This window comes from Ochlerotatus camptorhynchus, unplaced genomic scaffold (assembly GCF_037179485.1).
Source record: "Ochlerotatus camptorhynchus isolate MF236.1 unplaced genomic scaffold, CSIRO-AGI_Acam_v1.1 ptg000014l, whole genome shotgun sequence".
Taxonomy (NCBI): domain Eukaryota; kingdom Metazoa; phylum Arthropoda; class Insecta; order Diptera; family Culicidae; genus Ochlerotatus; species Ochlerotatus camptorhynchus.
The window spans coordinates 3716230-3743336 of NW_027040506.1; the positions used below are offsets into that span (position 1 = coordinate 3716230).

General features: G+C 38.6%; 1 protein-coding gene across 2 annotated transcripts in view; it reads left to right on the forward strand.

Moving 5' to 3' along the window:
- Dh31-R (Diuretic hormone 31 Receptor) overlaps positions 1-27107 on the forward strand; it is a 237958-nt gene that overhangs the window by 181745 nt on the left and 29106 nt on the right. For both annotated transcript variants that reach the window (XM_065222322.1, XM_065222329.1), the window contains exon 4: positions 25463-25908. In XM_065222322.1, the coding sequence (XP_065078394.1) occupies positions 25809-25908 (100 nt within the window). In that variant the 5' untranslated portion in view covers positions 25463-25808. The remainder of the gene's footprint in view (positions 1-25462; positions 25909-27107) is intronic.

Consider the following 27107-nt stretch of genomic DNA (forward strand, 5'->3'; position numbering starts at 1 on the left):
AAAGGCCCCGGGGAGGATATTACAATTGATGAATGTGAAGGGAAAAGCGGAAAAGTACGAGTGAATGAAAATCATCATACGTTTGAGCGCCAAAGGGGTAGAATAAAGAGCTAGGAGCTTCGGCAAGTTGTAGTACCTGCAAGTTAGAAAGTGGTATTACGTGCGAGCTTGTCTATTAGGGTGGGTCGACATATTAATGTTGCTCCAAACATAGCAATCGATTTCACGGCACGCGATGGATGGGAAAAGTGAACTTTCGTCATTTATGCTTTATTCCATACAGCTGGTAGAAACAAAACAGCACGGTATTATCTCAGCTACAGATGTTCTGAAGACCAGTTCTTGAATAAACATCATTGAAATTAGATCAAAATTACTCGACAAGGCGATCATAGGTAATCAATAAGTCCGCTCATTTGTCATCCGGTTTAATAAAGCTGATGTACGTCTAACATTGAGCTTATAATACTAGACATACACAACCCATATTTCGAGTATGCAGGTTTATAATGCCATTATAATGAAGTAATGAAATTGGATTGTTAGCGGAATGCTTTAAATAAAACAGCAAAATAGGTTATCTTCCATTCAATTCCACTTAATTAATTTTGATAATTGATCAGTTCTTTAGTGGGAGTGACACTCATGGAAAATGCACATTGAAGTCGAAATACGTATATGTCATAGATAACAAAATTAATTAAGTGGAATTAAATGGAAGATAACCTATTTTGCTGTTTTATCTAGGCCAATAGTTTTAACTTTTTTTTACATTTTTTTTTGTCTTTGGACCATTTGGATATTTCAGTTGTCGTTTTAACGATTGTCTGGTTGTCTGGTGTTTCGAGCGGTACCTATTTTGATATTTCTTAAAGGGTGATACGGTCAAAATTTGGTCAAGGGAAATCGCGTGTAAATCGGTGAAATCGTTTATTTAAAAAATCAAATTAAATTTCTTTTTCAAGTTCAATTAGTGTAAAATTCAGGAAAAATATTCAGTTAGGCTTCCGCTTTTCCAAATCCGAATTGCCGGGCCTTACGCTTGACCCCTGCCATCAGATTTTGTACAGCCACCTTGTCCACCTTCTTCGCCGCAGAAAGCCAGTTTTCCTTGAACTGCTGCTCGCCCTTAGCAGTTTTTTTGGTCTTCTTTAGGTTCCGCTTGACAATAGCCCAGTATTTCTCAATTGGGCGGAGCTCTGGCGTGTTGGGAGGGTTCTTGTCCTTGGGAACCACCTGCACGTTGTTAGCGGCGTACCACTCCATGGCCTTTTTACCGTAATGGCAAGATGCCAAATCCGGCCAAAACAGTACGGAACAACCGTGTTTCTTCAGGAAAGGCAGCAGACGTTTATTCAAACACTCTTTCACGTAAATTTCTTGGTTGAAATGCTGCTTTTCAAGCCACAGGTACAGATGGCTTGCCAAACCAGATATTTCTTTGCGAACTTTGACAGTTTCATGTGCTTGAAAACATCTGCTACCTTTCCCCTTCCTTTTGCCGTATAAAACTCCTGTCCCGGAAGCTGCTTGTAGTCGGCTTTGACGTAGGTTTCGTCGTCCATTACCACGCAGTCAAACTTCGTCAGCATCGTCGTGTACAGCCTCCGGGATCGCGCTGTGGCCGTCGTATTTTGTTTATCATCGCGATTTGGAGTCACTACCTTCTTGTAAGTCGATAGTCCGGCTCGTTTTTTGGCTCGATGCACGGTTGTAGACGATACACCCAGCTTATTTGCGGCATCTCGGAGAGAGAGGTTAGTGTTGGCGAGCCCCTCGCTGCCAGCACACCTGATGTTGCATAAACCTTGCACCACGCATACACATACAACAGACGGTCGGAAAGCGACATGACAGGTAACGTCAACGGCTGTCAAAGGGTGAGTAGGATAAGGAAAAACAAACAAAACATAAAACACAATATCAAAAAACAGAGTGTGCAGAGAAATCTTATTCTAAGTTACTATTAACATTTAACTTAAATTAGTGTGTTAACCTGGAGCTTACGATTAGTGTTTGCTGACGTAATACTAGCTAATTATACTGCATTGAATTATTGTTATTGAAATTAAGGAAATATGTAACATCTAGCATTGCATTGCGTCGTTACCACCTATTTCGAGCCTAACCTAAACTTATCTGCTAAACTGCACAATCACGGTAAGGCAAATTCAGTTAAACTAATGCTAAAAATTGATTATATTCTAATTGTAAACAGCGACTCCAGCGAAAATACACTATCCGACTAGACAGGGACTGAAAGTAAGGGACTAAACGTAAGTCAAGTTTTCGGTCAACTTATTGTACAGACATACATTTACACCCACTTATGCAATAACCAACATAGAAACATGTTAAAATATGAATTCAGACACACTATTGAATTATATACAACAAACAGAATTCATGTACAACCTTGTTCCCCATCAGGAAAATTATAATCAACCGTTTAACAACACCCACATTCTGTGTTTCATTGCGGTGATTATTATTTTGGAAATAACCCTTGCAGTACCGTTGGTCCGAAAACCAACAGTTAGGGTTTCACTTGAAACTACCGGCAACTCTCTTTGTCGTCTCAGCGGCTTCCGGTTTTCGATTTCCCCCCGATCCAGACTTCCTGGCTGTCGACAAACGTTCCCCAAACACTTTAATTACATTTGTAACGGTTGATTTGGCAACTTTTAGCGATTTTGCCAACTTTGCGTGCGAGTAGCTCGGATTTTCGCGATGCGCGAGCAAAATTTTGATACGCTGCTCTTCTTGCTTGGACGGCATTTTGACAACTGAAGAGTGAATTCCAAAATCAAAATAGGAGCAACATTCTACACACACACACCTTCAAAATGAGGGGTGTTCAGGTTTTTTAAATGCAAAATTGAAAGAAATACGTCAAGTTGATATTGACCAAATTTTGACCGTATAACCCTTTAAGCTATCCTAGCAATTAGATTTTTTTTAAATACTTCATAAGAGTGATTTTTAGCTACTTCTGGGTCAGTTCATCACATAAAAAAGGCCATGGTTACAGCTTACCATGAAAAATGTGTTTATTAATTTTAGAGTAGAAGAACTAAATGTCAAAAATGTAGATCTATGGAAGCAAAAAAGCAGTGCATTGAAATGACTCCGTGAAATATTTCACAACCATTATGCACCGAGAAGAATTGTCTTTTATAATGAAATTTAATATAATAGTTTTAGGATTTTTGTATAAGAAAGCTGGTTCGATACCTCTCGGCGAACATTAAATCGGGAGTTTTGACGTAAGACTACGACTTTGATTTCTATATGGGGACCACTTTGTGAATACCTAAAATGGAATATGTAACAACATTATGAAAGATTTTGGACGTTATTAACTTAGGTGCCCCAGGACCAATTTTAAAAAATGTATCACCAATCGATCAAAAATGTTCCTACGCATCTGTAAAATTTAAAACTATATCATTTTTATGTCACTATTAAAAAATGCACGAATGTGCATATGTTACTATGATAAAGTTGAATTCCATCTGGTCTCACCAAACGGTGTTTGTTCAATCACCGCGTGGTGAGTGGTGGTGTTCTCCGGTACACAACGAAAGGCTCCCGCAATCTGCTAGCGATCAAGGCTGACCTGATTGGATTCAGTTCAAATTGCTGCAGCAGCAGCAGTGCTTTCGGTGCGTGACGTTGAACATTGTTCTCCAGTACACAACGAAAGGCTGCCTGCAAGCAGCGAGCTGCAGCCCACATGAGCATCCATAGAAGGAAGAATAAGCAACACCGCTATTGAACGGAATCAGTAGCTCTTCGTGAGTTTCTGTGGCCATCTTTGTCAAGCGCGTCATGCTAAAGAGTATAAACAGAGAGAACCCCGCTCAAATTCCTATTCCTACACAAAAAAACAACCTTCTGCTGCAGTTAACAAATATGATTTATTATATAAGACCCCATAAGGCTGTCCCTTGTAGTTTTTATTTTATCCACGATCAGAGGAACTTTGTTCATCATACCGACACAACGTAGGTTCTGGTAGACCATGGACGAAACAGCCAGTTGTATTTTGACGTTTTCGAGACTGTTTTGAGAGTTTTCTGAATGTTTTCAGAAAACATTTCAGCGTTTAGTTATTAAAGGCTATATTTTGCAGTTGACGGGTTTCACGCCAACTCGACCTGTGCAGTAGTTGGCAGCACCCTCTCAGATTCCAATGAATCATTGTGGGTGAAAAGATTTCATCTACTTCAGCAACTTTGCATTCCTATTGTCCTTGAAAAATATGTAGACTACCATTTGAAGACAACTGAATTTTTTTCAGCTTTTCTACAAAAAATATTACCCAAAAATGATAAGACCTCCAAAAATGTTGTGTCAAAATTAAAAATAGAATTCCTACACTGAACAATTTTTTTTTTTTTAATTATTTTTCTTCAAAATGTTATTTTGGAAATTTATGATTTATTTTTTATCGAAAGGCAAACTAATTATGCGAAATAGCTCTAATGTTGGCCTATGGATCTAAGATTGGGCCCATCACTAAAAATCTGCTATTTATCAATTTTATCTTTATGAACATCATCATTGGGATGGTACAAATGGATATTTTTGGTCGCTTTTGAAAATTTAGTCGATTACTGAATTTATGTATGGGCCTAAATTAGGAGCATATAGGCCGACATTAAATCCATTTCCCCTATCTTTAAGATGAGCCTAGAACGCTATTGAGTTTAACACATTTGGAAACAAAAAGGTGAACCATTTGAATTTAAACACGTCTCAAAATCATTTTCAATCTAATTCATACTTGGAAAACCATATAATTGTTCACAAATAAGTAATTTAGAATTGTTTGCAAAATTGCAAATATTTTGCAAAATTATTTTTACACGTGTTTCGAGTAGAATGCAATGAGAGTGTAAAATCGTGTTTTGTGACTCGAACAGACAATCAAAAGTCAATGTTTTTGTATTCACTTCGGATAAGCATAACTGTCATTTTTGAAGGGTTCAAAAGATGGGGGACTGCGACAAGGTGACGGACTCTCATGCCTACTCTTCAACATTGCTCTAGAAGGTGTAATGCGACGAGCCGGGCTCAACAGCTGGGGTACGATTTTCACGAAATCCGGTCAATTTGTATGCTTTGCGGACGACATGGACATTATCGCAAGAAAATTTGGAACGGTGGCAGAACTATACACCCGCCTGAAACATGAAGCAGCAAAGGTCGGACTGGTGGTGAGTGCGTCAAAAACAAAGTACATGCTAGTAGGCGGAACCGAACATGACAGGATTCGTCTAGGAAGTAATGTTACGATAGACGGGGATACTTTCGAGGTAGTGGAGGAATTCGTTTACCTTGGATCCTTAATGACGGCTGACAACAATGTGAGTCGTGAAATACGAAGGCGCATCATCAGTGGAAGTCGTGCCTACTACGGGCTCCAGAAGAAACTAAGGTCAAAAAAGATTCACCCCCGCACCAAATATACCATGTACAGAACGCTAATAAGACCGGTGGTCCTCTATGGACACGAGACATGGACTATGCTCGAGGAGGACCTGCAAGCACTCGGAGTTTTCGAGCGACGTGTGCTAAGGACAATCTTCGGCGGTGTGCAGGAGAACGGTGAGTGGCGGCGAAGAATGAACCACGAGCTCGCTGCACTCTACGGCGAACCCAGCATCCAGAAGGTGGCCAAAGCCGGAAGGATGCGGTGGGCAGGGCATGTTGCAAGAATGCCGGACAACAACCATGCAAAGTTGGTGTTCGTTACTGATCCGGTTGGCACAAGAAGGCGTGGAGCGCAGAGAGCACGATGGGCGGACCAGATAGGGCGTGATCTAGCGAGCATTGGGCATGACCGAGGATGGAGAGCGGCAGCCGCAAACCGAGTATTGTGGCGTACTATTGTTGATTATGTCTTATCTTAAATGTGATGTTGTGCAAATAAATGTAAGCATAACTGTCACTTTGTCACTGTCATACGCATGGCCCGCACTTATTTCGTCCCCGCACTTTCAAAGTGCGGAGTCCAGTAAGGTGCGAAATGCGTAATAATAAATTTTATTTGTTAACTGCAGCAGGACTTGTGTTTTGTGTAGGAATAGGAATTTGAGCGGGGTTCTCTCTGTTTATACTCTTTAGTATGACTATGATTGCCCTGAAAAGAAGGTTTTGATATAAATTTTAGTTGGGACATGTTCAGAAATTTAACACTTTTGGAAAATCTTGGTGGCCCTGAAAAGGGCCGATGGTAGTAAAGGCATGAATACCATGATACTGTTGCACCTGTAGTTTTTGGCATACTTTTGCTTGGCACTGATTGCTTCCCAGGGATCCTTGTTAAGCCATAGCAAGATGTGTGCGTGAGGACTTCCACGGTGCTGAAATTCAATCGTGTCAACCAGCTTGATGAAGTACACACAGCACGTGCGTGACTGGATCATCATTGACCAGAGTCGCTCTTTGTAGTGCAGTCAATTCCTGGATTGGATCTGTTAAGTCATTGCCATTGTGTCCTTCTGACAATCGATGTAGAGGGTTCAACAAATGGGGTCACTTCATCTCATTTGCACTGAGTGAGAAAAACATCGTAGGCCTTCCCAAATGTCGAATCATGGTGAACAAATTTCTCTTCCTTTGTTGCCAATACTGTACTGAATTCGGTATTGATTTGATGAAGGATAGATTTCGCTCAATGCACTGCTCCATGAATAAGGCGGACCTTAAGGTTGACACGTGTGATGTTTACGGTCTCCGGGAACTTAAAAATGCATTGCAAGCCTTCGGAAACTCTAAGGCGAAGAACTTTCATTGTCATATACAACAAATGTTGTGGTTTGGCAACACGCCTGTCTTGACGACGATTTTCACTGGATGCAATCATGAAATATGTCACGCCGTGCTCGTCATATATTAATGACAGAGGAACCCTGTTTTGCGCGGGAGCGATCTCCAGGCATTTGTCCTCATTCCAAAGGAGCGTTTCCTGTTGCCTAACCAGCAATTCTGTCACATTATCCACGGCAACGGTTTCCAGCTCAATTTGAGGATCCACTGCAGGGGTTTTAAGACCATTTTTGGCGATCTGATCAATTGTGATCCCGTAGCGGTGGTACAGTGGTGTCGTAATCTAATAAGAAAGCCACGCTTCAACCGTAGTTTCCTTTATAAAGCCGGACAAGTATGACGACTTATGGATTACGTGCTTTTTGATGAACATGTTGAAGGCCTGATCATCATCGAGCTGACGGGGAAGAGAGCGTCGTCTCTCTTACATAACGCTAACGGTTGAAAAACATCCGAACAAAAAGAAAATTATCAAATAACTATCATATGACATATGTGATTTCGTTCTAATTCCTCAATTTGGTGTAAACTAAACCATTTCTGATCTGACCATAATAACTAGGACATCGTTGCTTGCTATTTTCAAAATTCACACAAGCACAACATCAGCAGCTCTTATTATGAGAAAAACTAAAAAAAAATACATACATTCGTGACGGCCTTCGGCGACAATGTCGTATGACAGAGCCTGTCGTATGACATTTTAGTTTTGTACTGTAATTTGAAAGCTTGTTTTGCAAGTGTCGGAAGCAAAGGCAGTCGATTATCGCAGAAAATGTGTCGACTACGGTGACCGCTTACAAGACTGGTCTCGACACGACTTTTATTCGCCTTCACACGGCACCGTCGAAAACATTTCTCTTCAAGCAAAGATTGACAGTATATTATGGAAACTTTCGGCGGAGTGAAGAGATGCCATGTTCCACGCACAGTCTGACGTTTGCTTACGGGATATTTCATAGGAGGGAAGAGCTACAGAGTCGCCGTCAACGCCAAATTATTCTATCAAAAAGCGGATAAGTGAGCAAGAAAACGGTTGACAAGTTGCAGGGGTATATTTTACTTTAAGCTTCTTTCCCTTCAGAATCAGATTATACTCTAGATTGTAAAATTCGATTCTGAAGGGAGACGTACACCGAAGAAAAAAATCCGTAAAAACTGTACCGAATTCCGTAGGTTTTGCCTACGGATCCGTATTTCCACAAAAATTTGTAAAATCCGTAGATCTACGGAGATGTCCGTAGATCTGGCATCTTTGCCACAGAGGTCGTCTGGGGTGGGCTACATCTAATCTTTTTACTGGCTAGCCTCTCGCTCTCAGGGTCGGCTTTTTTCATGGAAATCGCTATTCAAAGGTCCAATATTTCATTGATTAATCGACACTGGACACAAATTAACTTTAACTCATTTCATTTGCTAACTTACACTTACAGTGGGTTTGTTGGCCAGCCGGCTGCTGAGGGGACACGTAGTCGCGGGCAAATGGTCGAAGGGGGGCAGGGCGCCGTCGTCTGGTTGAGTTTACCCAGGGAACCAGCGTGATTGGTCGTGGTTCGGGCTACGGCCAGGGTTGACGTCGGGCGTAGCTCGCACAGGGAACCAGCGTGAGATGTCGTGATGAGCGTCGTCTACTTAACCTCAAAACTCGAGGAATGGCTTTGATGGCCGAGGTTTGGTTCACCGCTGAGAACGCTGGGAGCTCCACACTGGAAGCTAGCGTAGATCGTCGTAGGCCTAATTGGCGAAATGACCCAAGACTGAAGTCTCCACTTCCGATCAACTTCAGGATACACTCGGTACAGACTAACCCGTTCGCTCCGTAGGTATCTGGGGACAAACGGCCACTATCGCTCAAGAGGTTCTAGCTACCTCTATAATTCTCGCACGATGGTCTTCTTACTTCCGTGTCTACTTTGGGAAAAGGCTCGAATCTCGCTGAAGATCCAGTAGCTTGCCGTTCTCCTTCCTAATCCTCTTTTGTTCCTCTCTTTCCATTAGTCCTATATCCAGAAGCTTACATTAACTTTCATATTTAATTTTAGACATATAAAAATAACAATTCAGCATACTATAATTAATAATTGAAGTTTTAATACGAATAAGTTTTTATTAAGCAACTTATCAGTAACAACTACGTTTTGATACTGCTCATTTGTTTCGATGACTCTTTCAGTGTCCAGTGTTAGAACATTTTCGCACAGTTAAGGTCGTTTTTGAAGTGATCTGGCATTTTTGAACTGATTTGGAGTTTTTAACCCGTTTTAATGTCATTCAGTTTTCAGACATACACAGTTTGAATGCTCTTTTTTGTGTGTTGAAAGCCATTTTGGAGTTTTCAGGCCAATTTTCACCTTACAACATTTGTATTCAGTATTGGTGAGTCGCAAGCTAATATTGTTTTTCAAAGTGGGTCGCAATCGACAAAAGGTTGAGAACCACTGCTCTACAGTATAACCACAAGGATCTTCAGTTAGAATTGGAATTGCATTCCAACGAGGAGCAGAACGCACTTCCAAAAGCGATCCAAGTCAGCAATGCCTTTAACAACAACATCATGCAAACAACGCTGTTATTACGAGCAGCAATCGTGTTGTTTCCGAAATCGAAAACACTCGGCTTCGGTGTTAGCCGAAGCATCATACACCAGTGTAAACAATTATACACCGGCACCGCCACCGCTGCCTACGTTTGGTGTTTACTATCGAGCCATGGCAGTACGCAGTGTAGTGTTGTGTTTAGACATGCCGGGTTCCTTAACATTCTTAAAGTGAAACACCATAAATGATATTAAAAACAGTTCCGCAACTGATTTAGATGACAACCACGGTTGACGTTGCCTTGCATAGGGAAATATTTTCATTACATTTATAAAAGTCTGCCTCCTCCGTCATTATTTTACACACGGATAACCAGTGTTTGAAGTGTGCTGATTTCGTGACAAGCAATTATGACAAATCAAACGAATCGGTGATTCAAAAGAAATTGAATTTCTGATCGCAGTGTCGTAATTTTTTTGCGAGGTGTTTTGAGCGTGGTTCCATGTATATTAATTTCCCAGTAGAGACTGGAGATTTGTGCTGCTTCTTTCAACAACCTCTCGAAAAACATGAGGTGGCACAATTCCGGCAATGATTTTTTTGTGTGCTTTGCAATGATTAATTTCGCTCGAAAAGGGTCTGTTGAATTTATCAGGAAAATTGCATTACTTGGATATTCTTTTAATGATTTTTCCCTGATTTGTTATCCGTCGATTTTGTTTTCCGTGTTGAGCACCAATGCTACCGGAGGCAGCTCCCACATCTGGACCCTATCTATCGACCCATCAACTCATGAACCGGGGACCAACAGCGTGATCAGAGATGTTATGCCTCAGTACATCTCGGTGGCGCCGACTGGGATTGAACCCAGGCCTGCTGGGGTGAGAGATAATCATGCTTACCACTACGCCACCGGCGCCGCTTTTTTAATGATTATATGTTGATTGAATTTGCTGGATTCGTTCATGTGAACTGTTCCAATGTTTGTTAAACTCCAAACATAAACTCGAAAAAAAAAAAAAAAATAATCACATATGAAAAACTGGAGACACTCGATCCCTGGGACATTTGATCCTTCCGTTTTCTAGAAATCCAAAAGGGATTGTTTTTGACAAGTGGCCTTGAAAATTGAGAAATAATTCAGCTATCAGACATAAGAAAATTGTGGGTTTGATGATTTAATGATTATAGAACTGGAAATTTATAGCGAGATCACATGCTTAACGGGTGTTCGATAAAAAATGAGAATGATTTCAGTGCCGTCCAGGGCCCTTTCTCCAATATTCATTGACGTTTTTTGAAGAATAAACATAATGTTTAAAAAATACTAAATTAAAAAAAAAAATTTTTTACTAGTGGTATGACTGAAAAAAATCTCATTTTTTATTGAACACCCGTTAGATCAATCTTCCTGAACACGATTTGGAAAACTTTTTAAATTTGAAATTTAAGATTTGAATAAAAAATATGACATGTCAGATTAAAAAAATGTTTCAGGTACTGAATTAATTTTTTTTAAGAACCCCATCTATTCAGGAATTTAGGTAATGATAAGTTTCAAAATGTCCAGAAGACACACAGCTAACAAAAATATTGATCATTCCGAGTTCCACAGTTTTGCCTTCCTTTTTCAAAGCATCTGAGACTTTGAGAGGTTTGAAAATTTTATTACTATGGAGAATTGTCAAGAACAGTTAGAATAAATGCTGATTATTCGTTGATTTAAGGTGTACAAAGCTGATTAATATCAGGCTAAAGCAAATTGTCTCCACATAATTCAACCTCAATAAGTTAGCTGAACTAAAGACCGAACAAGATTTATTTAAGCCAGCATCAAGGTAGAGCAGTCTCATAACAATTAAAATATATGAAGCTGTCTTCCATGATTTCTTTTTTAAATTAAAGGGATTGAAAAAGCTTAAAATTTGGGTTATTTTTAAGCTTTCGGCTGATTAAAATCACCAGGTTTAGGTATTTAAAAGCTGAACAAAGGTTAATGTGGTGTATTACAACAAATATTCAAACAAAAACTTATTTAAAATCGTTCAAAGAACACTTGTTTAGCATCAAATTGTTACCTGGAATTTTAATGATTATGAAAGAAATAATTAAAACTTATTGGCATCGTGGAATAATCCGAACAATCTAACCACATTGGGCCTAATGGCGTTAAGCATAATGCCTTTCGGTTTAACGACTCAAGACTCAACACAAAACCAGCTTAAGACCGTGGATGTGATATCAATCACACCTGAAAATTATTATTCCATGGGCTTTTCTTCGATCTTTAACTGATGATGATGGATATTACTATCAAAGAACAACTGATTAGAAAAATAAAGCTAATTTTTGTGTTTCGGTTAAATGACCATTCAAAACCATTAAAAACAAAATAATGAATGTTCAAAAAACATTAAGATTGATCTAAAAAACAGCTCATGTTAAAAGGAATGGAAAACTTTGTCATTCGGTCAAATGACCCATCATGGAGACATGGCTTGATGATCGTTTATACAGTGCTCAACTGTTCGGAAATGCCTTTTCGGTTTATTGCATAGACCGTAATGCCTCCAACAGTGCAAAAACCCGTGGTGGAGGTGTCCTAATCGCTGTTTCATCTCGTTGGAACAGTTATATCGATCCGATATCTGTTTCCGCTGCTTTTAGGGTTAGAATCTCTACGCCAAGTCGTGTTATTAGTGTAGGCGTGATCTATTTACCTCCTGACCGCCACAACGATGTCATTTTTATTCAGGACCATGTGAACTCCATCGGTGCTATTGATTCCAATTTGGAATTCAATGTTTATGTTCTGCAGCTTGGTGATTATAACCAGCCTTTGCTCCGGTGGTGTAAGTCGTACAATGGGTCTTTCCAGGTTGAGCCTCAATCGGTTTTTCGGCTATCGGCTGCTAGTTCAACGCTTTCTAGACCTTGTTCTGTCTAACGAAGCTACAGCTCTGGCATGCACCGTTTCGGAAGCCATAGAACCTCTAATCTTTCTTGATACAGATCACCCTGCTTTAGACGTACTGATGAACCTCCCAGCGCCAATCGTTTTTGAGGATTGTTCCGAAAATAATCGTACACTGGATTTCCGTCGAGCTGACTACACACTTAAAAATAATTACTTTTACACGAGACGTTATCCATATTGGACGTAAACAGCGAATCCAGACACATAAAGCAACCAAAGATACAGACAAAACGGTTGCTACGACTACCATGACAAACTCACTCTGAAACATAGCTCGATCCGAGTGGTAGAAGGATAATGATATATTGCTTGCCTGCTTTGTTGCAATATACACGGATGAGGACATAGCTTGATATGAATCGAGAAAAGACATAACAAAAAAATCCCCATTAACACACGTGTATCATGTTCGGCTTTACTTCGTGAAGCAGCTTGCCAACAATTTGCTCGTTTCCTTCTACCGCCCCGAGTGAGTTGTGTCGCATGGGCTGCTTGTCATCAAAAAGAAGGAAGAAGATTATATCATTGTTGCTTTGCACTTCTGACATAGCGTTATTATTCGGTTCGTTGATCGCTTGTCATTTTGTCATTTGGAGATATTTTTGATTCCTTGGACGTAAATCATGGAACGTAAACAAACATTTCATGTAAAATTAAGTGTTCTCAAACCGAAAGATAAGCAACTCGACGAAGAGAACAATTGATTGAATTGATTTTCTCGTTTCGTTAAGTGATTCTTATGTCAAAAGGGTCGCTTACATGTGTCGGTCTCAGGAACTGAAATTTACATGCCTTTTTCGTAGTGTGTATGTTGCGATTAGTGCTGCTATTTCCGGTACCAACTAGCGAGCATTAGAATCAGCTGGATGTGTTGACGATGCCGATATTTCAGTCAAATGAGTTGGGATATCATGGCTGAATTTGTACCTATTGCCCACTCCGCACCAAAGCCACCGTGGTCCAATGGTCATTTGCGTCGACTGAAACGGTATAGGGCTAAATCGCTACGAAGATACTGTCAAAATCGTTCGAAATCGCATGAGCTCGTTCAATGAATCTTCGGCCTCACCAAACCAAGTCACGATTGCTATAAGCGATTTTCCAACAGATGCAGGTGAGCTCCGTCCGTTTCACATCAGTGAACATACCGTCAATCTAGCTCTTTAAAGCTGAGTTGAGGCAAGTCAAATGATCAACTCAGTCGAATTCAACTGACTTGAATGCGAATTGAACGTGTAAACCGAGTAAAAAAGTTGAAACAGGCCCAATTTTTCAAGCCAATTGAATTCAACTGAGTTGATCATTTGACTTGCCTAATCTAAACCAAGCTTAAAGGTTGAAACTCTCGTTTGCTGCCGGGCCAGACGGCATTCCTGCGTCCGTTCTGAAGCTGTGTTCGGAGTCGTTGCTCACTCCCTTGGTGAAGTTATTTGATCTGTCACTACAGGAGGGTAACTTTCCTGAGGCGTGGAAATTTTCGTATATGTTCCCCGTGCACAAGAAAGGTGATAAAAGGAATGTCCATAATTACAGAGGAATCACATTACTATGTTGCTGCTCCAAAGTATTCAAGATCATTATCAATGAGTCGCTTTTCAGCTCTTGCAAAAAATTACATCTCCACCGCTCAGCATGTATTCTACCCAAAACAGTCAGTTACAACCAATTTGACCGAATTCGTGTCGCTCTGCGTTCGGACAATGTACTATGGTTCAATTCGCAGGACGTTAAGCTCCGCGAGATAAAATCCGACACAAGCCAATGAAAGGACAGCGCGAACCCCGCAGACCAACGGGTCCTAATCCGATTGAGAATAGGACATACGAGGATCACCCACGAGCTCCTGATCAACAGAACAGACCCACCTGTATGCGAATGCTGCGGCTCCATCATCGACATACGTCATATCCTTCTGGACTGCAGGAAATATCAAGTTTTCCGATCACATTTCAACACTGACTCTTCAAGCCTGCAAGCAATACTCCACAATAATGATGCAGTAGAAGAAAAAAACATCATTGCTTTCCTAAAAGAAACTGATCGGTACAACAAATTGTAAATGATCCAATCTAGACATGAATGCACAATGCAAGTGTAAAATGTCTCTTATAAAAATAAAAAAAAAAATAAAAAAAAGTACAGCTCATGAGAGAAAGAATTGAATTATTTTGCATTTTTCATTTAAATATGATTTATGCCTACCGTCCATTATGCCAACCATCCTTTATGCCTATCGTACATTATGCATGTCGTTTTAATGCCTAACATATTTTTTTTTAATTATAGTCACTTTAACGCTCTTGGGTCATTCGTGACTTGTCCGGGGGTGAGATTTGAACTCGTGACTGTGGCGTGAGAGGTTTGGATGCTAACCAGTACGCCGGAGTCGCTCCCATGCCTAACATATTTATACCTAATGTCATACACCCCAAAAAAAACTGGACAAAGTTTGAACGAATGCTTATGTAATCTCGATTTGTGGGGGAATTTTAAATTTTGTAAGGGAAAATGTAAGGGAAGTGGAACGATCCTATTAAATTGCTACTAATTCAAAATTCAAATATTGCTTAAATTTCACCAAATTTTGGTCTTAGATTAAAAATACTATACAAAATAACGTTGTACAAAGCTGCAAATGGATACTAATCTTTTACTACAGACCAAGTGCTTCACATGTATGTATCTACAAGCTCATATATACGTCTGTAGATATGCGCGGATCAATGGGTCTAAATTAATATAATAATATCTTTTTCTCAGCAGTCTAATCAATTCGCAGTCTTCTACAAAGTAGTTCTGCATAGTTCAAGATGACGGTTAAAAGTGAAAAATATATGTGTTTTTGGCAATCATATTCATAGATTCATTTCGCTTCCCATAAAAAATTTAAAATTCTTCCGCAAATCCAGATCATAACCAAATTCGATCAAATTTGACACCGTTGTTGGGGACCTCAATACACATTGGAAGAGTAGTTTGGAGCAAGGTGTTGTGATCCACCATACAAACTTGACCCACCCTAGCGTCCACTCTCCCCTAATTGAGCAGTTTTGGGACGATCTTTAGCTAACTTAAGAAAATGATACTGCTATAAATAAAACCCCATATCCACGAGGTTCTAGGAGAAAGAACTTCACAATGTTGCTCCGTTGTAAAGTGCGAGTGGTAGGAAATGTAATTATAAACTGCTCGAATGATGTGGTTGATTGGGAGAGATTTGAAAACCTATTCAAACATTTATTTGGTTCGATTCATTGTGAAGCAGATGAATGCTTTCAAGACTTTCCTGGAAATTTGAGTAGATTTTGAGTCGAATTTAATCGTAGTCTAGTTGGGAATGTATGTTTTTCATCGTGTGGGAATTTTCCCACCCACAATGGAGGATAAACCAGTCCCTATTTTTCCATTACCTATAGAATCAAAATCAATTTACTTTGCCCCGGGAATCAAAACAAATCGTTATTTCAACATTTACCTCCTACAGACAAATCGTCGTTCCCACGCAAGCTGATGAAGCTGATTAAGCGTTGTTTACCTGCTGCTATGACTAAATTTTCTTAAACATTCCAGCTTCCTTTTCCACGTGGGGATGTCTATCTCTAAGAAATAGGAGACACAAAAACTCTTTCCACAAAGTTGAATGAAGGTACACTTCAAAGCGAATCGTAGGTCAATGGTTTCTGCATATTTTCTCAAACGGTTTTTCTTTGAATTCGAAGCGGAAAGTTCAGCGGAACTTTTATGGTCGGTTGGTGGAGGAATTTTCTTTTCAAGTGGATGTTGCTGATTTCATAAACGGTGCTGAGTTTCGGCACCACTGAGAATTTGATGAACAATATTAGCAAATATTCTTCAACTTTCATTGGAATTGCTTTTAAAGCACCAGTGCTAACTGAAATCAAGCAGCAAACGTGCTGGAAGTGATGCTTTTCTAAAATCTCCATTTGAAATGCCACATGATAACCGCAACCACATAAACCACGTCAAATGATCCAAAGTCTACACCAGTAACCATGCAAACTTCCGGGAAAATGTGTTGGCAGGATTCACATATACGACGCGTTTCACTTCAACTTCATGGTTCGTTGCATAGTTTCGCGTTTCCGGCCGATAAACACACCCCTACTCATCCGAGCGTAGAAATTTTCTTATAAATCGAAAAGCAGCTTTTACTCTAGTCAGTAGCAACGATGCACAGTGGTCCAGGATGCAGACTTAGCTGGAAGGATATGTTTTGAGCTTGAAATTGAAACTTTAGACTAAAAGTCTCTTCTACAAAGTTAGGCCCTCATTTTTATGGCAATGAATTCTAGGGTGGTTCTTATTATCATTGAAACCAAAAATCTGAGTTTTTTGTTTGGAGAAATTAAGGTATATATTTTTCGGCAAAGTTAAAGCTAACCTAATTTCAAGCTACTTTGTTCCATAACACTATTTTGTATCTCTTGAATTGACCGATTTAGAGCCATTTTCTTGAATTGAGTTAGGGTGTCTTTAAAAATACAGTTGCTTTGCTCTAGCTTTCTTATCTCGAATTTCTCAGCAGAGGTGTCTTAAAATAACTATTAGATCTTTTGAAGGCGCAAATTTTTGCTCCGCAAAGCTTGTCGATATCTTTCGCCGATCAAGAGTTATTGAAGTTTATCTACTAAAAATATGCCCTTTTCAAATTTTAATATCTCTGGAAAAAAAATTGTTACAGCATTTGCAAGAGTGTATGTTATTCTTAGTTATATGAAAAAAATTGGAGGTATGTTATTTTTCAAAATCGTATTAAATCAATATGAATTTATTCATAACTTTTACTATTATTGGGGGTATCTTTTTTAGAAGAGATACAGATAACAACTTTTGCCTGATGACTTTCATGAGAAATTTGAAATAAAAAAGTTAGGGCTAAGAAACTATTTTTTTTAGGAACACAGTCAACTCCGAAAAATTAATCTTAAACAAAAGCGTTAAGAGATAGAAAAAAATCATCTTGGCCAAAGTTACTTGAATTTAACTCAGCTACAACTTTTTCAAACAACGCATGTATGTATTTTGTAGATTATAAAAGTTAGTTTTTAAAACCCCTCTAATTTGAGGACATTCCTGATGTTTGCAAACACCAAAAGAAGGTAATTTTTAAGCACTTAAACTTCTCCGAAGTCACTTAATGTCCAAATATTGAAACAAATGTACCAGCATATTTAATTTAAATTTGTCATTAGAATGGTCCTATGAAAACCATATTTATTTATTTCGTCAACCAACGTAGACTAGTACAATTAATACAGTTTTGTTTTCTTAAAAATATATTTATATAAAAAAGTAGTGTCAGCTTTCTTGTCTTTTCTTTTATGAGTTGTTATTTCTTATGGAATAAAAATATTGCTTTAGTTTATGCCGAGACATTGTAAAGTCAATGGTTTCGCAGTGTTTATTGTAAAAGGCCATCATGCGGTTTAATGGCCCATATTTTGCATAATTTGTGCGATGATGATTTATGGCAAATAAATTTCGATTTCGGAGTTGCCGAGTGGGAGCATGGAAGTTTAATTTTGATAAAAGTTCTGTTGAGTCAATTCGCTGCGAAACGATATCATTTACAAATGAAACCATTGCATATTCACGACGCTCTTTTAATGTTTGTATGTTTATAAGCATGCAGCGTGCTTCATATGATGGAAGAGGAAATGAAGTCCAACCTAATTTACGAAGAGCGTATAATAGAAATTGTTTTTGTACTGATTCTAATCTTTCTTCGTGCGTGATTGAAAATGGAGACCACACAATACTGCAATATTCCAGTATTGACCTCACATAGGCAATATATAGTGTTTTAATTGTGTAAGGGTCCTGAAAGTTATAGCAAAAGCGCTTGATAAAGCCTAGCATGTTATTTGCCCTGTGAATAATTGTATTGTAATGGTCTATGAAAGTTAGCTTAGAGTCTAAGATAATTCCTAAATCCCTAACTCTTTCACATTTGTCTACAGTTTGATTTCCTAATGCAATTGAAATATTTGAAGTTGTTCTTTTTCTACTAAATGATATTAAGTTACATTTTTTTACATTCAATTCTAGTAGACTTTTTTTGCACCATATGTAGAATATGTGTATTTCATTCCGGAATATATTGATGTCTTCTTCATTTCTTATTTCCAAAAAGAGCTTCATGTCGTCGGCATAAATAAGCAATTTAAGTTTTTTGAGAATGTAAGATTGTCGTTTACGTATAGAATAAAAAGGAGAGGTCCCAAATGAGAGCCTTGGGGGACGCCTGAAGTGACTTGAATTGGGCTCGATTTCTTTCCGTTGAATTTAATTATTTGTTGGCGGTTAGTTAAATATGATTCAAGCCATTTCAGGAGCCCTGACTTAATTCCAATTTTTTGCAGTTTAAAGAGTAACATTGGTATGTCAATGCGGTCAAATGCCTTGCTAAAGTCTGTATAGAGAGCTTCTACGTGGTTTCCATTATCCATTGCATTCAATGAATAGTCTATAAATTCAAGTAAGTTGGTCGAGGTCGAACGACCCTTGAAAAATCCGTGTTGCATGTCAGTAATTCTATTTTTGATTTGGAGAAATAATTTTTCGTTGATAATTGAATCGAAAAGCTTAGGAATGCAAGAGATAATGGCTATACCACGATAATTACGTACGTCAGATTTTCGACCAGATTTAAAGATAGGTACTAGAAATGAGCTTTTCCAAATTTTAGGGAAGGTTCCGGATTCCAGGGACATATTAAAAAGCCAAAACAATGGAGCAGTGAGTTCCATTGCTAGACATTTAATAAATACTGGAGGAATTCCGTCAGGTCCAGGACCTTTTGAGGCATCTAAAATTTTTAAAGCCTGGAAAATGTCCTGCACTTGAAGTTGATTGAGGCCAATGTCCCTTGAAAATTCTGGATAAAATGCAAAATAATCGCGGTCACGATCTTCTTCAGAAAATGTCGTATAAATTTCTTGAAAAAATTTTGCGAATAGATTACAGTTTTTTTTCCGAACTATCACCGACATTTTTGTCTTGATGCATTATTGAAGGAAAATTGTCAGATTTTAATTTCGTTTTTACGTAATTAAAGAAGTTCTTCGGACAGGACTTTATTTCACGTTCAGTTTTTGCATTATATTCTTCAAATGCAGTACTGATAGCTAAATTCAGTTGATCGCATAGATCCAAATAAATTAATAAATTATTACTACTATTGTGTTTTTTATAAATTTTATGTGCTTTTTGCTTCCGATTTTTCAAGTTTTTTATTTGTCTGTTAAACCAGACTGGATTTTGTGTGTTTCTGTTACGCCTTTTTTTCTTCAAAGGTATTTCTTCCGAAATTATTTCTGTTAAAATTTTGTAGAACACGTCTATACCAATTTCGACATTTCCTACATTCCTTAAAATTAATTGCCAATTGACACTGTTTAATTTAAATTTTATTTTTTCGTAGTCTGCTAATTTGTATTCAAAGACTTCTTCGTATTCGCAGTCGTTGGGTCTTTGGTTTTCATGCATAAATAAAGAATATTCGATTGCTGTGTGAAACGTTTCATTTTTCCACAGTGGATTTAATGATTCGGTCACACAGAAATCTTCATAAATATTCGTTAGTAAAAAGTCCAAATAGCAATTTTGTTGGTTTTTGATGTGGTTAATTTGGTTCAGTCCTAAATTAGCAGTTTTGTCAAAAATGAACTGCAATGTTTCATTATCCCCAACGACTGGGAGTAAGATACATTCATTTTCAGAGTCCAGAATGAAGTCAGCATGGCGTTGATTAAAGTCTCCATAGATGTGAACTTTAACCTCAGGAGGAAGGTCAGATAGAATTTGTTCAGCACTTTGGAAGAAGGCTTCATAAGTGCTTTTATGAGCATGGTATGGTGGAAAATACACTGAGGCGAACACGTGCGTTTCACCGGCTATGTGTGATTTCACCCAAATATGCTCAAATTCTGTAAATTTTGGTGTAAAGATAATTTCTGAGTTAAAATTGGCCGAAAGAGCTATTTTTGCCAATAGCTTTTTTATTTCAAATTTCTCATGACATTCTTCTCCTAGAGTCTTTTAACACTCTTTAAGACGAATGTTTTATAGCAAAAGTTGTTGTCTGTATGTCTTCCAATAAAAAGATATCCCCAATTGTAATACAAATATTAATAAATTCAAATTGATTTTCTACGAGTTTAAAAAATAACATACCTCCAATTTTTAGTAGAAAAACTTCAATAACTCTTGATCGGCGAAAGATATCGACAAGCTCTGTGCAGCAAAAAATTGCGCCTTCAAAAGATCCAAAAGTTATTTCAAGACATCTTTTATGAGCTATTTGAGATAAAAAAAACTTGATAAAAAAAAACTGTATTTTTTAAAGACACCCGAACTCAATTTAGGAAAATTGCTCTAAATCGGTCAATTCATGAGATACCAAAAAGTTTTATTCAACAAAGACGCTTGAAATTAGATCAACTATAACTTTGCCGAGCAGCGGTGCCGGTGGTGTAGTGGTAAGCGTAATTACCTCTCACCCCAGCAGGCCTGGTTTCAATCCCAGTCGGCGCAGCCGGGATGTTCTGAGCAGTGCTGTGCATTATCATAACGGTTATTGTACCTTGACGGTCATCCTCGCATAACCGTCACATCTCAAAAATGACGGTCAACTAGCATATCACTTAAGGCCCAAGCGCAATGATAGCGGAAGCGGAACGGCAGCGGCAGTGGCAAATCCCGATCTGAGAAGCCTACTTGTCGGATTGAAAACTAGTTAGAACTAAATCGACTTCGGTTAGGCATCTTGATGTCATTTATGACAACTGTCAAATTTTCCGTTTCCGTTCCGCTTTTCGTCCACATTGCGTTTAGGCCTTTAGAAACTCCCCTACCTCACTAGACCGTCTTCATAAAAGCCATCCATGACAGTTAGATTAAACGACAAGGAGAGAGTAGCAAAATCATTCACTCACTGATCATCTCTGTTGGGCATTTATAAGTGGGAAGTGAGAATAATGCTCCCTCATTCTCCTGTTCTTGCTAAAAGTTGTTAAGTTCAGAACATACGAAACATTTGGAAGAAAACGTTGTATTTTCATTTTCCTTGTGACAACTAAATATGTGGGAACTGTTACGTAACAATGTACATTAATATCCGTTTATCTTCAAAAATGCCATTTTGTAACATGAAAATTACATTAAAGCCACTTTCACTTTTTGTGTACGATGCTTAATCAATCTCAAAACTGACACAACTCACAATTGACAAGCTCACGACAATTTTACTGTCAAAACAAATATCTGTTCAACGTGGTTACGTTTCGTGCGAAAAGTGAAGCGAAAAATCTTAAATTTTTGAATTGCTCCGAAAAATTGCAAGGACTATCATGGAACCAACAGCATGACCTTCGACAACATCAGTGCGAAACCGAACTTTTTTTCAGTGCGAACCCTCAACCTGAGCTGGGTTTTAAAAGCAAACGAGCAAACTTTTTTTTTTTAGACTTTATTGGAGAGATTTTTAGCCGTTGGCTAGTTTATCTCTATAAAATGGGAAACGAGCAAACTGACGTTTGTTAGAAAACAAACAGATCCAATCTTGATTCCCGATCCAGGTTGGAACTGAATAATAAACGAACTCCCTGTTAATTTTAAGCGAAGATTTTTTTGAAATACATACACTGCGTTTCCTTACGGACTTCAAAGTAACGAATTGAAGTTTTCTTTGTTGATGGATACCAATGGTTGCTTTGATTGTTGAAACCTCAAGTGAAGAAAATGTATATTTCCGGAGTGATACGAAATTTGGGCGAAATTTTATTTGTAAACAAACAGGTCAATTGCCGATTTCTCGTGAATAAAAGCTCAATCTTATAAACAAACTATACCAAATGATAGAGGAATCATATCTCTACCTCATAGTGTTATTAGTTTTCAAAATTGAGCTTTTATACGCGATAAATTGGCGATTGGCGTGTTTGTTTACAAATACAATAACGCCCAAATCTCAAATCACTCCGGATTTATAACGGACCGTGCAATAATTCAAGACCTACAATGGCAAAGGTCTCAACTCCATTTTGTAAACATACCTTGCAAAGCCATTTTGTCGCGAACCGAAGTCCGCCAACGCAAACCAACAAAATTAACAGGTAGGGTAAACGCTCCTATAGTAGCGGTACGTTAGAAGCGTTAGGTTCCTATAGTTGTGTATGGAGACTCAATACACAACTATAGGAACCTAACGCTTCTAACGTACCGCAACTATTGGAGCGTTTACCCTAGGGAAAATTCTCCTCTACCCGATTGTGTTTTAGGTTTGCGAATGTAGGTTTCGATTCGCGAGAAAATGGCCTTACAATTCTTGATTACAAAATGGAATTGAGAGCTTTTGAATTGTTGGTCTTGAATTGTGTAAGCACTAAAGAGGGATGGGGTGCTTGCCATTTACTAACGATATCTTTACTAGGGAGGGAAATATATCCGTGATTTTGGAAGAGGAATGACCGTCATAACCGTATTTATGCTCAAACCAGATGACGGTCAATTTATATGTCTGTTAATTTTTCCTCGGTGATCTGATGGTACCACATGACAGATGACGAGTGATATAGCGTATGAGTGAGAAAAGCAAAATAACGATATCTCTCGGTTGTTGTGTCATACTGGTGAGAATTTTTACGTAGAGAGGGTTCTCAGTTGTTTTGATTGTTAACCGTAGGAATCTCTTTTGTTAATCTAAAAGCTGTCAGTACCGTGATGCAACTCAGCATTGGTTCTGAGGCATAACATCTCTGATCACGCCTTCCTTCGGAAGGAAAGTAAAGCCGTTGGACCCCGGTTCATGAGTTGATGGGTCGATAGGTAGGGTCCAGGTGAGGGAGCTGCCTGCCTGGCGTCGGTAACATTGGTGCTTAGCACAGAAAACAAGATCAACGAAAAAAAAAGCTTTGCGTCTCTGTTTTGAACGGGTTTGAACAAAAATCGGAATATTTCTGTCAACGATGACTGCTAAATTTATTGATCTTTTCATACGTACCGTTGGATTTGATAAAGAGTCACAAACTGTTGAGATATTGTTAAAAATCTAATACTGCTTCTTGATTCTAAATTCGTTCTACGAGTTTCAATTTCGTCCTAACGCATTGAAACGCCATTAGATTTTCTTCGTTTTACGGATAAAAGAGCAATGAGCGTAAATATTCATACAATGCGCTCTAATAGGATTTATGTTGTATCTAATCAACTAACGCATTGGAACAAACCTATTTTTGATTTGTGCACGGTGAAATCATTGATATTATTGATCTTTTCTGATCGATAGAACGGAAATGGGCGACTACGACGAAGTAGTGCTTTACCCTATATACCTTAAATTCTTCAAACAAAAAAAAAGATTTTTTAATTCAATGATAATAAGAACCACCCTAGAATTAATTGTCTTAAAAATGAGGGCCTCAGGAACAACTTTGTAGAAGAGACGTTTAGTCTAAAGTTTCAATTTCAGGCTCAAAACTTATCCTTCCAGCTAAATCTGCATTCTGGACCACTGTGCGGTGTGGCAGAGTAGTTGGAAAGGGTGGACAGACGGAAAAGAAATGGCAGCAGACACATACCATTAAGTAGGTTATGTAAAGAATGAAGCAACAATACTAACAACGGAGACACTGTACATTCCCTACTGTTGGCCATGTGTGAGGGTGGGTGGTTTCACATGGAATGTTCGCCGGCAAAAACGACGATCTGGCCGGAAGCTTAGAACATCTCAGCGTGGAATATGAGGTAGGAAAAGAACATGGAATGCTAACACTTACTAGTGAGTGTTTGAGATAGTAATGAGAGTCAAGATAGTACCCCGGAAGGGTTAGATGAGAATGGTTGAAGTAGAAAAGAGGTTTATTTGTATTTATTTAGCAATTAGCATCAGTTGGGAAAATTAGGAGCGGGAGTGAGCCTCGATGTTAATTTGAAGCAAAGTTTATTCAGTACATATGCAGCCATTCCATAGCAAATCGATATAGTGGTTCTCAGAATTTCGTAAAAAATCGTAGTTTTTTCCTTATTGCGTAAATATTAGAACCGCTTTTTTTTTAATTAAGTTGACCATTTCAAAGTAAAAAACATCGACTTTTTTAGAATTTTTTCAAAAATGAAGTTTTTCAAAAATTTATAACTTTTGAACTACTGATTTGATATGAAAGGTCAAAATATCAAATGAAAAAAACCACTATATCATTCTGCTATGGAATGCCAGTATGAGTAAACTGTTCTTAATTATTATCAAATTGATTCCGTTTATTCTGGGAGCTAACACATTCTGAATCCACTGGCGGGGGCTGAACAAGCTATTTTTTAAAAGATTAATGCAAATCCCAAGAATCAAAGTTCATAAATCTTCCATCAACAGCATCTCTTTTTCAACATGTAAATTCAGAGCATACCTTCTGGTTTTAGCTTAAATTAACAAAAAGTAATAACACAGCAAGTTTAGAATAGTTGACTTCCATCTAGTAGCGAAAAAAGGTTCGTATTATGCATCCTTCCTTCTTCAAACCGGTACGATATGATGGGATGGAAAAAATCTTTCATCAGAATGATTAGCATTCTTTTATTGCCATTGCCCTGTGGGAGAGGCAATCGCTTGCAATCTCGTACCCACGAAAGCCCGAGGAAGCCATACCATGAAACCCACGTAGCTGTCATAGCAAACGCCAGGAGACCGACCAACGAAGCGTCATCGTCGTTGGTGGATTCAGGACCGCTTTTCCTGATCCTGCTGTTCTTCCATACGCTCCCGTGGTTCAAGCTGGTAAAACCAAAGCTGAACCTTATTATGAATAATGCTACTGCAGGATATGAAGGCAATGCGCTTATAGCATTTTTTCATAGTTTCATGATGAAATTAATATTACTACGGCTTATAGCATTCCTTTACGGAAGCAGCGATCGATCTAGATGCACATTAAGCTAGCTTAATACAAAAATTTCTTCAACCAGAATTTTTATGAGTAAACAATTTGTTTGAATAGGAACCTTAACTCCTTGGCAAATTGTTTACAGAACCCCGCTCAACAACCTGCCGACAGCAATCACTTTGCTCATCTACCTAATTTTCCCTTCTTTACAGATTAGCATCGGGGCAATCTACGACTAGCCTCCGGCAGCAAAAGTGTAAAACAACGGAAAACAACATAGCAAACAAAACATAAAAGTAAAACACAGCGCCGGTCAGTGCAATTAGACGACTGCTGTGAACCCCCCCGAATGTAGAGCACACAAAGAGACTAGGACAACACGGCCTTGACGCGTAACAAAGCAAGGACGAACGGGGCGGACGGACGGTCGGGCCCCTCACAAACAAACGCTCCAAAGTGGAACATTGTCGTACAAAGCCAAAAAGTCACTCCCGTAGCCAGGCCCAGAGTTCAACTAGCAAGTAGGAAGAACCGCACGTGTACGCCCCCCGATCCAGAATGACAACGGCCACCGCCACGACCGAACATCCGGAGATCGCTCAAAGACGGCTCGAATGTTTGGACAAACTCAACGAAACGGTCGAATCCTCTCCGTCTGGTAAGTCTGCTGGTGGTGCTTTTGTGGGTGGGACGGTAATACTCGTCCGGTTCTTACGGGCAGCTTGTTCCATGAAATACGAATAAGAAACATACGAAATATGCTTGCTAGTGAATGTAAGTGGAAACTCAATTAAAAATTCATCAGTAACTTTTTACCGAGTTTAGTACGCTGTCCTGCTGTTGTCAGTGAGGTGAAATTGTGTTTTCGAGGACGAAAAAGGAAATGGTGCTTCTGGAATGGAATCGGAGGACATGCTTGTACGTTGCGAGAATAGCATTGTTTGGAATTAGGAAGTTTTTGATTAGAAATTGTAGCTATAGGTGGAAGCCTTTTTCGAATCAATTTGGTTGGGAAGAATTTTTCTGAACAGTTCAAAATTGAGTTTGTTGCATGTTGAACGAAGTTGATAATTCTTCCATCACAAGTTTACTTGTTACACTGTGCAACACGACTTGCTAGGTTAGATATTTTAGAGTTGTTAGTTTTCTTAAAAGACACTGATTTTTAATTTTTTTTTTTTTTGTGAAGAATGTGAAAGTTATGCCCTTAAATATGGTCCATAGTATTAGATTAGAGAGTAAAATAATGCTTTAAATCGATTCCACATATCGTTTTTAATGGAAAAGATCATACGAACAATGTTCCTAAGACCATCCTTTTTCAAGGAATTGCGAATATTAAAAATAGGAAGTTATATATTATCATTATTATAGAACATTTTCGCTTGTTAGTTCAGATGTTCAGCTAGAAAATGTATCATGATTGCATATTAAAGACTGGAACGCGCAAAAATTGGTCGACAAAAAATCGTTTCTTTCAGTCAAAATTCATGTCACAAAAATCTTCTTATTTTTCTTTTGGTAGTTCAATTCATATATTTAAAAGAAAACATGTTCGTTTATTCTTTTGGTTTGCCAAATCCGAACTACCGTGCCTTCCGCTTAACCCCTTCTATTAAATTTTGCACAGTGGTCTCATCGACCTTATTCGCCGCCGAACGTCAGTTAGATTTAAACTGCTGCTCGTTTTCCATGGATTTTTTTGAGATTCCGTTTGACCAAGGCCCAATACCGTTCGATAGGGCCGAGTTATGGGCCGTTGGGAGGGTTGTGGTCTTTGGGTATCACAACCACGTTGTTCGCATCGTACCACTCGATTGCCTTTTTCCCATAGTGGCAGCTCGCCAAGTCCGGCCA